The 17,369-nt window shown below is 28.2% G+C and overlaps 1 protein-coding gene across 1 annotated transcript in view; it reads left to right on the top strand.

The window, feature by feature from the left end:
* LOC129987645 (transient receptor potential cation channel trpm-like) overlaps positions 1-17,369 on the top strand; it is a 247,814-nt gene that overhangs the window by 110,553 nt on the left and 119,892 nt on the right. The window contains exon 3 of the mRNA XM_056095604.1: positions 8,823-8,994. Within this exon, the coding sequence (XP_055951579.1) occupies positions 8,823-8,994 (172 nt within the window). The remainder of the gene's footprint in view (positions 1-8,822; positions 8,995-17,369) is intronic.

Here is a 17,369-nt window from a genome sequence, read left to right on the forward strand (position 1 = left end):
ACTCATCTCAGTTCGCTAAATTGGTGACCTCGGACAATGAACCTTCAACCTTCGTACAGCTGTTGTGGCGCCATCTACTCGCAACCAGAGTCGTCAGACTCACTTGACGCAGCAATAACCCAAAAATCGCCAGACACACTTGGCGCATCAGCACCCACACACGCTCGCCATGACGCTTGGCGCTAATCAACTGGGTACAGGCCCATTTAGACAACAGTTACTCAATTCATCACCACTCAACAGCCATATCGTTCGTCTCACCTCCGATTCACTGGAGGGAGAGTACTGTGGTGAATAGCATATAAGCCAGTTAACAACTCTTCTACCCGAACGAACGTTTTGGTATAATGGTTTAGTTACTGGACTGTTAATCACAAGGTCCCAGGTGCTAGCCTCACTCATCTCAGTTCGCTAAATGGGTATAGGGATATAAGGCCTCTATTGAAAAGAGCATGCGAGAAAATTTCGGAGGAAACCATTGACATTTATTTTTCATTTTATATATTTTCTGGAATCTCTATATAGACTCATTATATATGTATATATAGAACATAATTATGAGACATTTTCATCCAATTTTTGCCTAACCGCCACAATTTAATATTCATTGCGATTTAAAGGCTACTGTAGTTTTCATTCGAAATCCAAAGTGTAGTTAACTCTTCTTTGCCATTGTTTCCATCGATTTAAACATTAGTCTAGAGAGTTTTGTTTGAAATAGCGGTTGTGTTTGTAATCGACAAAGTGCGTGCTACAGCCTTGTTTCGTCCGTTCTTAAGTGACATTCATTTTGTGCTTCGCGCTTATGAATAAAGATTTGTTCTTTATAGCCGCACGAATGCTTTGTAAAGAAAAAAGGACCATTAACTCGTCCTATAAAACCACATACTTAAACGAGGTCATTATTAGAATCTTTATTTTAAGTGGTCTATGGCAAACAAAGGTTTTTCATCTAAATTAAGATAACAAAACGGCATTTGACTTTTAATATATTCTATAATGATCGATTTCAAATCCACAATTGGTAGTAGTGAAAATAGAGGGCTTCTCTATTTATTAATCAAAATAATCTAAAATGATGAGATATAACAATTATTTTTCTACATAAACGACGAAAAGTCCCTTTATGTGACTATAGAGACAAACCGATCTTTAAATTATATTGATTTCTTAATTGATATAATAGTGGTTGCTCGAAATTAAATACTCTCAGGTAAAATATTTTTAATACAAAAGTTAATTATGTATAGATTATTATAATTTAATCCAATGCATAATCCACACCATAAAAATGAAAGGTATATGAGTTATTTCATTCAATTATTTTTTGCACTGTTAAATAACTATTTTCAACCAATCAAATATTCCAAACGATATGAAATGAGAATTTCAACAACAAAAAAATAATTGCAGAGCATATTTCAGTTTTAATGTTACTGCATTTAAAATTCTTCTGCATTAAATTTTAAATGAATGAATAGAAAGTGAAGCAGAACTTTTCAATCAAAAGAATTTGGTATCATTGAAAAGGTAAAATTTTGAATTTTAAGACGGAATTAAAATTTTTCTAGTAAAACAATTTCTTCTAAATATACTGCATAAAAATTGAAAATTTTCACTTAGTTTCTATTTAATTGAATATACAATTAACTTCTACTCATTTTAAATCAATAAAATATTCCAAAAAATATAAAGTAGAAATTAAAAAATAATTGTTGATTAGATTTGAGTTTTACTGTTACTGCATTTTCAAAATCGTCTGCAATAAATTATAACTGAATAAATGAAAATTGAAACACAAATTTTCACAGAAAAGAATTTGGTATAATTGAAAAAGCAAAATTCTAAATTTCAAGATGGTATTAAAATATTTCTAGTAAAATAATTTGTTCCTAAGTTTCTGCAGAAAAACTTCAAAAATTTAAGTTAATTTCTATTTTACTGAATATGCAATTGTCTTTTGCACTTTGAAAATTTTCAGTATTCTTCCTCTTATCCTAAGGGTTAAAAGTTTAAAATTTAACTTAAAATTGTCCCAGTCGTTTTGGAAGAGATATAAACCTACATACATATTCACACTGACTTTTACTTACATTAAGATATTCTGAACTATTTTAAGAATGAACTTTCAATGGAGAAAATGGAAAGCACAATTATGTATTTGAAACAATTAGAAATCAATGACAAAGGAAGATATGTGCATTAAATTGTATTTGGAAAATGCAATGAATTACATTGGCAACTAGATTGTATTGGAGAAAATAGAAGAGTTTAGTTCTTAGTTCCATGACTCATGCAGAGTGCTTTGCAAATAAGACATCAGAAGGAAGTCATTTTTCTAATAGAATATGTGAACGGAAATACAAAGTAGAAAGAGAAGGTTTTTTAAATGCCCTTTCAGGAAAATATATAATTTGTACATTAGAAACAGTAAGAAAATAGTTCGTCCATGGTGAAATCTGACGATAATTAATTGTTATTTATATTAAAACTTTCTAAGAGTTTTATTTATGTTTTTATTTAATTAATATTATTTCGCTTTCTTCTAATTGAAAACAAGGAGCATTTTAGCTTATTATTTAATTCCCTTTCATGGAAAGTTCAAATTTAGATAGTTGAACATAGCCCAAATTTTGGTTCAGTTCCGTAATTTTGGTCCAAATACCATAAATTTAATTCTATCTCGTTATTTTTATTTTTGAGTCTTATACATACTCACCAAATGATAACCAGACACGTAGATATGATGCGCAAAACATACTTTTTAGCTTGGATATTAAATGCGGAAATCCATCAAACTCTTCAGATCGAAATGCTTCATGACTGTAAAGTATAATCTATATACAGTAGACTCCCTCTAATTCGATACGTATGGTATCACACACCTGTTTGATTATGGAGAATGTCTCTATCATGCAGAATCATATCGACATCACTGAATTATACAACGATGCATTTTTCTACATGTGAAAAACGATCCAACAATATATTAGGAAGAAAAATACCATGTTAAGGCGTTAAATTAAAGTGCATTAAGCAAGCGAATCATGTTCTGAAAGGGTAAAAGATGTCTTATTTTAATATGAAAGAATGGCTTATCTCCAAACAACATCTTGTTGGAGTATCGGCTAAAGAGTTTCTAATTAGAGAGAGTCTACAGTAAATGTTTATATATAATTATACAGCTGATTTATTTTCTCTGTGAGGAAGAAAAAGTAAACGTTTAATATATTGTGATTCATAGAAATGATTAGAAAATTTCCAATAGAATAATTAACTTTTAAGAGAAAAAAGGCTACTTCCGTTCGTATCTGTTTTCGATAGCAAAAAGCATGGGAAATGATTTTGGATCACCATATACATTACCCTACCCCCGTCTATGCGAAATTACCCGTCGTAGGGAGAGGCAGTTATATCGTGCAGTTTTTTATAGAAAATTTATTTTAAATAAGTGAATTAGTTGGACAAAAAAAGAACTTCTGTCACTTTGTACTTAACAGATGCACTAAAAGAACAATACGGAACTGTCCGACTCTACCTGCCTTTTGGCATCGTCGGAAAAATCTGCTTTATACAATCAACAAATGACATCACTTGCAATCGAGGATTTTTCAAACAAAAAAATTTAGAAATCGCAGAGAAAGAGAAAGTATTAATTTAGTTATTACTAAGCGAATAATGTTCCTTTGTTTAATACGAAGCCAAAACAAAACTCATATTTTGGAGACAATATATTTCGAAATAACTGCGAGAAATCATCAAACCAATGAAAATTAAAAATAACACTTGCAAACAGTTCATTCGAAAAAAAAGAGTTGTTCGAATTTTTTTTATAATACTTATATAAATTGATATTTTTTGAATTTTTTATAATACTTATATGAATTGGAATTTTTTATAATACTTATATGAATGCTGTAGTGGAATAATGTAGCTGCATACTACATACGCACAATCATTTTTTTCTGCACATTTTATTGTGGCGAAAAATAAAACTTACAGGAAAATCATTCCCTTTTTTTCTTAGTAACACTTGTGTAAAAATACAATAATCCTGAAATGGGCCTTTTTTTACTTTCTCGTATATGTAAAATACAGAATATACAGCAATCGTCGAAAAATTTGGATTCTAGATTTTAACGAATCTCTACGTTTTAGACATTCTTGAGTTCGGAAAACACATTTTTAGAAAATGTCCGTCTGTCTGTTTGTCTATGACAAAGATAAATCTAAAACGCTTTGAGTTTGACTGAAGAAATTTGGTATACGGCCTTTATACCAAATTTGTAGATTTCTCTTCAATTTTAAGCAAACCACTCAGAAGAAGTCTGTCTGTCTGGCTGTTCGAACAGAATTTAACACAATAACTACAAAATGAAGAGAGCTAAATAGTAAAATTCGATATAGAATTTATATCTAGTCCAGACACTATCAAATCGAAATGACTTAAATGTATCAAATTGGATTTGGGATTTTGTGACTACAAATGTAATTTTGTATTAAATTTTTGTTTCGATACATTTGGTAAAAACGCTTTACATTTGAATTTCGGATACTATTAACTGCATTTCAGGAATTAATCGCCAAATAACTCGCCATGGATGGCACGACAGATTCAGCAAAAATTGTTAATTCACGCCAAAGGTTAATATTTCGTAACTAGTTCTCGCCAGTGCTATTCAAGGCGTTCTCTGGAATAACAACTTTGTTAAATTATATCCGAAAAACTTTTGAATGGACTGCTCCCGCTGGTTTAAAAATCAATAATTTGTAACAGAATACAGAAAGGGACAAATCTCGATTTATCTTTTCGCGAATTGACACATTTTTGGCACCTAATTACAATTAAATCCACTAAATAGTCCTGCAACTGATGGAAGGATGTGTTGTGTAGAATTGGATAAGATAAAAAAAATGATTTGTAAATATTTATTCCTTTTTACATCATTCCAGATCACAGCAGTAAAGATTATTAACAAAATTCTCTACAAAATGAATTAACATCTCTATAAGACATTACGTCTTAACTTGCATAATAAACTACATCTAATTCATCCACACCACTCATTTAAACTTCAAATAAAACTTCTGACAATTTTTTTTAAATTTGTCTATCTTCTGTATCTAACTTTGTTTAAGCACTTGTTGAACTTGTGATTGTTTACTTAGTGAAACCTCCTTACCACTTTCTACCGAAGAAAATCCGAATGAATTGTTCAAGAACTGCCTGGGTCATTTTCACAAGAATACTTGATAATACACAATTCTTGTGTTAAGTTTAAAAATTTAACACCCTGTGGGCATAAACCAAAACAATTTGTGGGTAGTTTGTAGATAAAAGTTTGAGCTGTGGAATTCTTTCAACATTGAAGTAAATATTTAATTTTCTACTGGGAAAAGGTTTAACTTCACTCCAAAACTTTTTTTTTCTCAACTGCTTTTTCTATCTAGAAATTGAATCTTAAAAATCGTTTTTTTTTCTTTCTTTCTGTATTTTTGTATATTTTCTATACTTTCGAGCACTTCATCTTGTTGGGAAAGGGATTGAATTGTGCTTATTTGTGCGTCATTTTTTTTAAACATAGAAATCAAACTATTCAAAAATATTTCTATCAACTGCTTTTCCTATCTGGAATTCGAATCTTAAAAATCGATTATTTTCTACTTGCACTCTTATGTATTTTTCTAAACTTTTAAGCATTTTGTCTTGTTGGGAAAGGCGATAAATTGTGTATATTTGTGCAATTTTTTCGCTAAACACAGAAATTAAAATATTCAAAAATATTTCTATCAACTGCTCTTTTTATCTGTAAATCGAATCTTAAAAATTTATTATTTTCTCCTTGTACTCCAATGTATTTTTTTATACTTTTGAGCACTTTGTCTTTTTGGAAAAGGAGATAATTTGAGCATATTTGTTCGACTTTTTTCAAAATATAAAAAAATCAAGATATTAAAATATGTGCCACATTTTTATATATTTACATTCTGATAAAGTAGTTTGAGAGCATTCTTAAATAAACAATAAAACCTTTATTTGCACATTATATCAATCTAAACTATTGATTATATTTTCTACAAATTTCTCTCAAATATAATGTGAAATATAAGAAAGGTTTTAGTGGTATAAAGTATCTAACTAATATTTTATAAATTAAAAACAATGATTCCATTGCGCATGCTTAATATTGCTCAAGCAAAATGCAAAATTCCATAGAGAATGAAATTCATTATTGAAAATGACTGACTTCATGTACCATTTTGTAAATAGATATTTAGAGCTGCAATTCACAAAGTTTAACTAAACTTAAACTTTGTGGAACTTGTATTGTATTTAATCTTTGTTTAAGTAAATTTAAACTTATCAATATTTTTAATTATCAATATCTTACGGAAAAATCTATTTCCTGTAAATTTTAAAAATCATTTAAGACAACTTAAAATCTTTTGAGAAGCTACAAGGTATTAAATTTTTTCTGTGCAACAAATTTTCTGAATTAATAAAAAAAAATCAAAATTCCAGACGATAAAAAGATTTTGTATATTATAATATTTTATAAAAAATAACATTTGCAATAAAAATTACATTGTATAAAAAGCGGTTTTTCATTGATGCTTTTTTATTATCTTGCATGCGATGCACATATAAAATATTTCTCATGAATGCCAAAGTATAAATAAGATTTTAATTTAAAAAAATATTTGTGATAATCAATAATAAAAAAACTTACTTATAAAACTTATAATAAAAAATACACAAAAAAAACCATAACTACAAAAAATTTATTTATTTATTGAATTACGACGAAAAAGCATTTTGTCGACTTCATTTCTTTGAATTTCATAAAAACTAAACTTAAAAACCTACCTATTCGTCGTATCTAATTTACATCTTGCTTTCTTTTTGAATATTTTGAAAACATCACAAAAAATGTTTTTGATTTTTCATAACGAACTTCAGATATGTTAAAAATTGTGTTTCCTTTTATGCATAAAAATTAGGTAAACCAAATTTTATTTTATTTTTTATTTTATTTCAGCCAAAAAACTCGACGTAATCAACCATAAGAAACTCATTTTTTCATTTAATTTCATGCTTCGTTACATTTCAAAAACGAAAAACATTTGCGTGCAGTTAAATAAATCGGTTGATTTGTTCCGAATCTCCAGCTGCTCTTGTTTAAAGAAAAACTGACGAAAAAGAATAATAAATAAACTAATTTTCATTGCACAAAATTCGTGGAAAAAACAAAAACAAAGAGATTTTATATTTATAGATAGAATTTGTAACATTTGAGTTCAGATGATTACAGTTCCAAGTTTCAAAAAGCAATAAAATGTATGAATGGTTTGGAGATAACAATTTTTGTTTAAATTACTAAAAATTACTTGCGTTATGAAGTAAAAATATTTGCACTTGCATTTTAAGAGATCTTTTACAATCTGATGATTTTCGGAAATATACAATAATTTTAAAAATTCATGTGAGGTTATCTAAAAAGACCTATAAATTAAAAATAACAATGAAAATGTTTAATTAGTTATATATTATGGGAAAGCAGACTTAAAAAAATTCCTAATCTGTCTCATTTGTATTATCTTATTCCAATTATTCATTTACCATAAAAATGCCCATTACTTCTTTATTTCCTACTCATCTGTTTCCATAGCAACGAGCCGAAGAAAATTTTTGGATAATTACTAGAACTGTTTCATTCAGCCATGCAGAAAAAGAACTTTTTAATGCTGATTTCTTTAATTAGAATGTTATAAGCTACATGACAAAATGTCTTTATAAATATCATCTGTTTAAAAGAAACCAGAAGAGTTAAAAATAGTTGTCTTAATTTAAATTGCCAAAAACAATCATAATGCAACTTCAAATACATAGAATAAATGAGTTTTAGTTTTTTATTATTTACTTTTTTTTTCTTTTTTGCTTGAATAGCATAGTCCATGACTGAAATTATCAATGGTTTCATGTCTTGTAATCGAAATGCAAATAAATGAATTGAATTTCAAAATGTTTTTTTTGTTGTTGTTTTTGTGATTTCAATATTTTTTTTTTCTTTCTAAATACAGCCACTGCAATTTGTAAGAAAATTAAAGTAATATTTTCTTTCAAGGTCCTGGCAAAGCGCTAATAAATAAATAGAAAAATAAACTACGTTTTTTACTTACGTTTCATTAATGTCTTGCTAAAACTTCATCATAAACATCTTTTGTTTAAATAAGTGTTTAAAGCAATTTCATAGCATAATGAGAAAATAGTTAAAAATTTTAATTTTAAATAATTAGATTTAAATTAGCATTTTAAATTTACATATTAAAAATATTAAAGAAAGATTAAAGTATTATTTTGGGAAACATTACTAGCTTTTGGTGATCTATATTACAGCTACACATCTAAAGTGTTGCTATAAGAACAACATGTTGAATATCGTCCATCCTTTTCTTTGTGGTTTATAATTCTCATATTCCCTTCCCATTTATAGAAACTGATAGGCATAATTTTAAAAAATAAATAAAAGTTTGATCAAGTACATGTTGAAATTCCCTTAGTTGAAACTTGTTGATACGTCTTTGTGGATCTTCATTCGCAAGAAAGTAAAATAAACTATTTTCTTATCTTTATTCATAAATGTTTGTGCTATCTAAGAGACCGAATGTAAGTTTAAGATTTCGACAACTTTGATAACACAACATTCGTTTTTATTTTCTGGACTATGTCATATTCCGATATTGCTTCCATTATTTGTTAGTTTCTTTTTATTTCTATTGTGTTTTCCATTGCTTTTAAAACGTTGCCTGTTCTCTTTCAGATCACTGTGCCATACCATAGCATTTCCTCGCCCAAAAGCCGGTTCGCTGTCCTAAATAATCATCACTCGTATTTCATCCTGGTAGATAATGGAACAGTTGGCAAATACGGCGCCGAAATCGCCCTCCGGAAGAGACTTGAAAAGTATATATCGCAGCAGAAAATATACACACGTAAGCTGAATTCCTTGCTTGCCTTTGTTCATGTCATATATATCAGCAAAATTCGTGGTACAAAAGGCGATAGAAAACCTGCTTTCAACCAGTCAAATGTAGAGAAATAAAATAGCAATATGTAGTGCTTTAGTGTCAAACATATCCGACTTGCATTATAGAGAAATTTTGATATCTATTCTAACAGGTGGGAATGCTTATATGTCGACTTTCTCGAATGCACGCGTGATAATATTTTAGATTTAGCTTTGTAGAATCGTGAATAAAATCAATTGTGATTTTGTTTTATTTCTCCCCATTGATATAAGGAAACCAAACCACTTAGGCAAAGATAACCGCATTTTGAACGTTTACACATATTTTTAAATATGTCAATAATAAAGTAATTTTATTTTTAAAAAATGTAGTAATTTTTTTTACAGGTGGCTATATATTGACTATTTTTGCAGACACAATCATATAATAAATTCACCAGTTTTTCGAAAATGAAAAGTGAATGTTTGCTTTCAAATAATTTTATCAAAATTATCAAATCGATCACCATCTTTATCGATGGTTAAAGATAATCTCTTAAGCCGCTATCCGGAAATTGTAATTTTATCTTTGTAAAATCGTGTGCATTTTCTTACTTATTCCCTTCGATATAATGATGGCAGAGACAACCACATTTTGAATATTTACACATATTTTTAAATATAGTAATAAAGAAGTAATTTAATTTTTATATATATATATATAATAGAGTTTTTACAGGGTGGCTAAATATTGAGTTATTTCCTTTTGAAGACATAAACAGAATAAATACATCAATTTGGTAAAAATCAAAAGTGGATATTTACTTTCAAATAAGTTTATTCAAATAGATCACAATTATTATAGATGGTTTAAAGACAATCTCAAAAGCCCAAAAATAGCTCGAATCGTTTTAAGAGGCAATCTTTTTCTTGTAAATTTCTCGTCCCTAAATCCTATTCTGAATGGGTCGAGTCGATATGGATATCCATTTTAAAAAACATGGAAGCTTTAAAATAGTCCAAACGTCTGTTATGCTTAAAATTTGAATAAGCTCGAGTCGATATGGATATCCATTTTAAGAAATATGGAAGCTTTAAAACAGTCCAAACGTCTATTCTGTTTTAAATTTGCATAATCTCGAGTCGATATAGATATGCAATTTAAGAAATATGGAAGTTTTAAAACATTCCAAACTTCTTTCCTTATTAAAATTTGCATAAGCTTCTATAATCTCTTAGATGTAATTAACAAAAAGATTTAGATATCTTGTGATGGCCAATCTTTTTTATTGACAAAATTCGGGTAATTGATATGGAGGCATCCAATTGATTTTCGAATACAATCTTTAGTAATAAAATATAATCAATACGCAACAATAAAATATATTCATTATATGGCAATATATTGTATTCAATGTGTCCCTATTTGTAAAATTCTGCATTGATTTTTACCTCTTTACCAAGGAATTTGAAAAATAATTTTTCATTGTTTTGCTTTGCTTTACAAATTATAACAGAATTCTTCCTCTGAAAGCGTTTAACAAGTTTTTTAGATATATTCTTTATGTATTTTGAATAAACGACATCCTTTTTTTAGCAGTATAATTATATTTAGGACAAAATGGCTTCTCATTAGAAAATATTATTCTGCCAACATTTTTACTACCCTTCTAATTCAGGAATTTCTTATATCTTAGCAGCTTTATTATTATTTGTACAGAAAGCAAGTCTTGAAATTTTATTTTGAAACTAGTCCGAAATACAGTAAGGATAATACCGAATACAATAATACCGAAGAACAATAGGCTTTCATTTACGATAACTTGCTTACTTTTATGACTAAAGTTTTCTTCTCTAGCCACTTCATTTGTGGATTTCTACATAGGTTTTCAAGATTTCTTTTGGTGCACTTTCTTTTATGAATTAAGCTAAGAAAACAAAGGTTTACCAACTATTAATTAACCAACAATCGATTTATAGCTCGGAATAATATTGCAACATTACGAAAATTATAAAAATTCTTGAAGGAAATGAGGGGAAAATCTAAGTATCTAATCAGTATATCTTGAAATGCTCAATATTTGATATATTTAAAGGAATTTTAAAATATACAATAAGTGAGTGCATAGCTGGCGAGCGATTATAAATAAAAATAAAACTATCCAAAAATGAGTGAATTTTATAAAAACTTTGACATTGAAAAACAGGAAATAACAGATAAATTACTAAAACTGTTTAAATTACGAAGGGAAACGACACAAATTAAAAAAAAAAAAACTATTTACAATACCAAAGATTAAATAAAATAAAAGCGTATCCAAAACATAAAATTTAGCAAAAATTAGTGAATTTCATAAAAGATTTGACATTGAAAAACAGGAAATAACAGATAAATTACTAAAACTGATTATTTTACGAAAGGAAACGACACAAAATTTAAAAAAAACTATCTACAACACCAAAGATTAAGTAAAATTAAAAATGTACCCAAAATGTAAAATTTAACAAACTAAATATTAAAATCCAGAAAAGTAAAAGGAAAAAAACATACAGTTTTGTATATTGTATATGGAATTTTAGTTATTCTTATTATTTACCCTGTGATATGCACATACATATATAAACTAAATGGGGCATAATGGTAGAAAAAATACTTAGTTTTCAAAGATAAGCCATCTAAAAAATCCAGTATAGAAACAAATGTCATATAACCATAAACTACATTTACATCATTGCAATTAAAGTTGTTTGTCTATTTTATGGCTAATAATAGAATTGATGCTTAACAGAAAAGATAGAAGTGACGTCAAATTAATAGAACACCTGCTTAATTTAGGCGATTAATCTTCGTTAAGTCTCTTTTGTATCATTTTTTTTTTATAAATATAGCATTTCAATTTAATTTGGACAATAATTCTGTTAAAAAGACAATATTTTTGTTCTTACAATAAGATTGCATGCAACATTATCAGTTGTTATTGTGCCAGATTCTCAATCAATAAATACTTCCTCATAAAATATCGTTTGTATTAATGGTATTTCGCATTCATCATGAATGCAGTTATTGTTGAAAATAATATTTATTTATGATGCGTATTTCTTGCAATTGTAAAATATCGTCTGCACATTCTATATTTTAGTAGAATGATGATAATTAATTTTCAATATTAATATTAATTATTTATATTTTATAAAAAAAATAATTTAAGGACATATTTCAAGACAACTTTTATAAAACTCGAGAGTAAAAAAAACTATAAATGCTCAAGATTTGCTTTCAGGAAATGCATAGCAACGTAAGAATAACATTTAATTCGGGATATTATAGTTCAATCAAAATTTCAATAATTTTGGAATTTTGGGAGATTATTTGATACAAGTAAAGCTTTTTTTTTTCATAAAAAAAAGTGAAAAAAGGATTAAAATAAATTATTCTTATCGTGAAGGCTATTAAACCGGAATAAATCATAATTTAATTCAATTTTTTTTGCAAATATTGATGGATTAGAATCATTAAAAGTAAGTTGTAAAAGGTTAACACTGTGCCATTAGATATGCAAGAAACTTTTGATATTATCTTATAAAAAATAAGAAAGAAGTAAGAAAGAAATTTAATAAGTTCCCATTTTTTTTCTCTCGCCTTACAAATATTTTTAAATTCTCTTGTTAGTTAAGAAAGTAATTTCATTTTAACTATAGTAAGAAATTTATCCTTTTTCTTCACTTCTCTTTCAGAAAAAAAAAGTTTGATTAATCTTTATTGAAAATAACTCATTTCTTCAGGATAAAGATATTCGCTTCTAAACGAATAGTTTGATTAATTGAACGGACTACAGCTATATTAGAGTTATCTGACTAGTTAAGGAAAAGAAATTTATTTATGTTTTATTAAATATGAAATAAAAAAAATCATCTTCTGAAAAAAAAATCTAAAAGACTAAAAAGAAGCGAAATAAGATTTTAGAATATTTTTAATAACTTTGCAAAAATATTTCTTTCAAGCATAAAAAATAATCAATTCAGACAAATTTTTTAATACTGAATGCAAAATTTATAGTTAACAAATAGCAATTGCTTCTTAATTAGGAGAAACGTATATAATCGGTTCCCTCGATTTCTTTACAACATATGTGAAAAATTGAATATGGTGATAAGTAAATTTTGATAATTTAAATTACAAATTATAGCAATTTGTAAATTATATAATAAGTTTTATAAAAAGAAAAGTATTAAAATCTCTGTCTTATCTATTGAATACATATGAAATTAACAAATATATATTATAAATATAAGAAATAGCAGAAAGCGAAATAAGGTAAAATGTAGTTCTTAAGACATTAATGTATAATGAATACATATGAAATTAGCAAATATATATTATAAATAAAAGATATATCTGGAAGATAAAATTAGAAGCTTAGTTTCCAAGATATTAATGTATATTAAATGCATATCGAATATATAGGAAATTAACATACATTTATACATAAATTTATGTTAATTAATTGCATATTAGACATTAATTTTTTTAAATTTTACTGCTACAATCAAATACAAGCTTTCGAAATTAAATTTTCAGCAGGAAATGACATTATTATAATAAAAATATAATAGTTGTTTCATAAGTGACGTCTTGTATGTCGAAGAAGTGACTGTAGTAGCTTCGTATAGTAGTTCAATACATTACATTTCTTTGTGTTGTAATGTCTCTTATGTGCGTTAATTCATCTAATAACTTTTGATATGAAAGTGGAGAAGTGACAGTTGATAAATGTTAAAATGATCAAAAATGTTTCGCCTTTCTTTTTGAGAAAATGGTCTATCATTTTACTATCTCTTGAAATAGGAAAAAATTATCAAAAATCAAGCAATAAAATAAGTAGAAGGCTTGATTCTAGCATTTGAAAATCTGTATTTCGTAATTATTTTTCGGAAATGCCCTTCAAAGCATTTTCAAACTTAATCAAGATATTTATTTATTTTTCTATTTTGAATTTCAATTGTTAATAAAATTACCGTCAGTAAAATTTTGCAGACTATTTAGTTTACTCTCCATAACATAAAGCAAACAGATGCATAAATTTGCTAACACATTACTTCATATTAAAACCATTAATTTACAAACATTTAAAGAATTCCAATTATAAATTTGCATTATAATATTCGTTTCAGCTATTCAAAATTTGTATTAAGAGACCTTTTTAATCTCAAAAAAAAAAAGAAAGAAAGAAAGAAATATTGTCGTATGTAGTTGTTGCTCTAGGTAATTGCAAAATAACCACGTTTCATGACAGTGAAACATTTTGTGCTAGTCATTAACCTTGGACAGTAAAACATCATCATTTGCTATGTTAATTTCTGCTGGACATGAAATTAGCTGGCGCTAAAATTAAAGCCTCGTGTATACTGTATATATACACTAGCCTTTAATTTCCATGTATAAATAAACTGGGGTACTCATGTAATCGTTTACTTGTTTACCCAGATTAAATAAAGTAAATTTTGTTTCTACTGCTAGCAATCATCGAAATACCAACTGCTAATGGTAAGTTTACAGTATTAAGTTTTGCTATTGGAAATCTATGAATTTTCAACAACTTGTTTGAATCCAGAAAAAGATTACTTTGGTAATGAAATGAAAGAAAAACATTATTTCTCCTCCAAACAAGTTGGTCATCATTTACTATGTTACAATTCGGTTGGACTTGAAATCAGCTGATCCTAAAATTAAAGCCATATTTCTTTCTTATTTCAGCTCGGACTCAGAAACAAACTAAATAAATATAATCATGTTATATCCTTATTATAAACGATTTCTTGAAACAATATCTGGAACATGTGGAAAAAGATAATACATTTTCCCTTGATTGCACTGTTCGATTTGCTAATTAAGCAATAGTTAGAAATTCACCTAATATTTTTTAATAATATTTGTAGCTGGATTTTTTTTCATCTCTATGGAGATCAGAATTTTATAATCACTTAGATGTTTTAATTTTGTACACTTGTGTGTTACCGATGGCAATGCACTATTTTAATATTTTTTGAATTATCACTTAATCCATTAATTTACAATAATATTGGTAGGATTCATAATGTTTAAGGTAATGATTAAAAATTTTAAAATAAAAGCAACAAATCAGAAAATTTTTTGAAAACTTCTATCTGTAATATAGTGTTTTATGCTTGTTCCTATTTTGATTTTTCTTTTTCCGATTTTTTATATTTCCTATTTATTCATTTTTTTTTTTATTTGTGGTTAAATATTAACTTTGGAATCGAAGTATGAGAGATTACAGACTGCAATCTGATTTGTTTAAGCTCACCTAAAAAAGACAAGTGAATAATTCATGAAATCAGCCTGAGTGGTCTCTTCAAAACTTTCTCGTATACTCTTTATTAAACTTGTCATGACAGAGAACGCCTTGCCTGGCATTGGCGCACAATAGTTACGAAATATTTTTTGTCTAGAATTTAGCATCTTAACTGAATCTATCGTATCAAACTTGGCGGGTTTTTTGCCCATAGATCCCTAGCATGGCACTAATAGTATTCAAAAATCATATTTGTGCTTTAGACCTGTTTTTCTTAGTCAATTTAAATGAAGATTTGACTCAAAACTGCTCTTGTAGCCACAAAATCCCATATACCAAATTTGATATATTTAGGTTATTACGTTTTCGAATTATCGCGCTTATATGACAGACAATCAATATATTTTGCTCAAATTTTGATAGATTTCTACATTATAGATGTTAAATCTGTGTACCAAATCTTATCTGTCTAGCTCACTTCTTTTTGAAATTATTGTGGCAACATATTCGAACAGCTGGATACGCGGACTTCCTTTGAACAGATTTTATTTAAAATTTGATATAAATCTGAAAATTTGTATAAAGACCATATACCAAATTCCAATTGTCTAGCTCAAAGCTTTTCCAATTATACTTGTCACAAACAGACAGACGGACGAAAACAGGGAGTTTCATTAAAATTTGGAGTTCGAAATTCTGGAGGATTACTATACTTTCTCTCTGCTATTTTTACGAAAAAATAAAATGCTAGAGTCTTTCGTTGGTTAAGTCAAATTTGGACCACTTAAGTAGAATATGAAGTAGAATTCAATTGATGAGATGAAGTTACTTTTCTGAGAGATTAACTAGTCGCATTTGTGTTTTGCATGGCAAAAAATTATCCAGGAACCAGCAATTTATAATCTAATATATAAAAATCTTATGTCACGATGTTTGTGTTCGTGCTCCTCCGAAACGGCTGGACCGATTTTTATGAAAGTTTTTATGTGTATTTGGTAGGTATGAGAATAGGTTGTAAAGTATATTTCATAATGCTAGGTAATTAGGGTGTTCCTATCCACATTCACCGTACTCTGAGTAGATCAACGCTTGCTTGAAATCATCACTACTGTGAAGTAATGTTGAAAACGTCCAGCTAAAAATAAACACGCAAGTCCAAATGCTACAAGATTCATCTGCTGACACATTCTCGGACCAATTTTTAGATATCGGCGATGGAAAAGTTGATGTCTAATAAAATACTGGATGCATAAAATTGCCCACTAATTTCTGCACTATCGTTGATTCGCAAAATGCTCTCATTGACCGCATATTTCCCGATGTACGCACAAAATACATAAATCATGCGTGGCTGGCAGAAAGAGCCATTTTGGCACCAAAAAATGTGGGCGTCGACGATTTAAACTTCAAAACACAGCAGTCGTTGCCAGACGACTTGGTATCATACAAATTGATTGATACAGTTTGCGATGCTAACGAAGCTGTAAATTATCCAACAGTTTTTGAACTCTCTGGATTTACCAGGTATGTCACCACATCTTCAACGACTGAAAGTTGGATCGCCGGTAATTTTACTTCGGAATTTGAACCCACCACGGCTGTGCAATGACACGCTATTGGTCATTAAAAAATTGATGAAAAACGTTATCGAAGCCACCATTTTGAATGGTAAGTTCCGAGCCAAAAATGTTTTGCTGCCGCGAATTTCAATGATTTTCACAGATGTGCCAATCGAATTCAAACGCGTTCAATTTCCTATTAGATTCGTATTCGCAGTGACAATCAATAAATCGCAAGGCCAAACAATGTCTGTTTGTGGCTTAGATTTGGGCACACCATGTTTTTCACACGTGGCATGTTCTCGCGTGGGCAAACTATCGAGCTTATTTCTGTTGTCTAATGACGGACTGAGAAAAAATAATGTACACTCAATTGCTCTTCGAAATGTATATTGATTTTCTTTATTTCATTTTTATACTTTAGGACAAAAAATATATTACTTTTTTCACTTCACGTTTAACTTTTAAGAGATCAAGCAATGCATATG

Source organism: Argiope bruennichi, chromosome 10, assembly GCF_947563725.1.
Source record: "Argiope bruennichi chromosome 10, qqArgBrue1.1, whole genome shotgun sequence".
NCBI classification, from domain to species: Eukaryota; Metazoa; Arthropoda; class Arachnida; order Araneae; family Araneidae; genus Argiope; species Argiope bruennichi.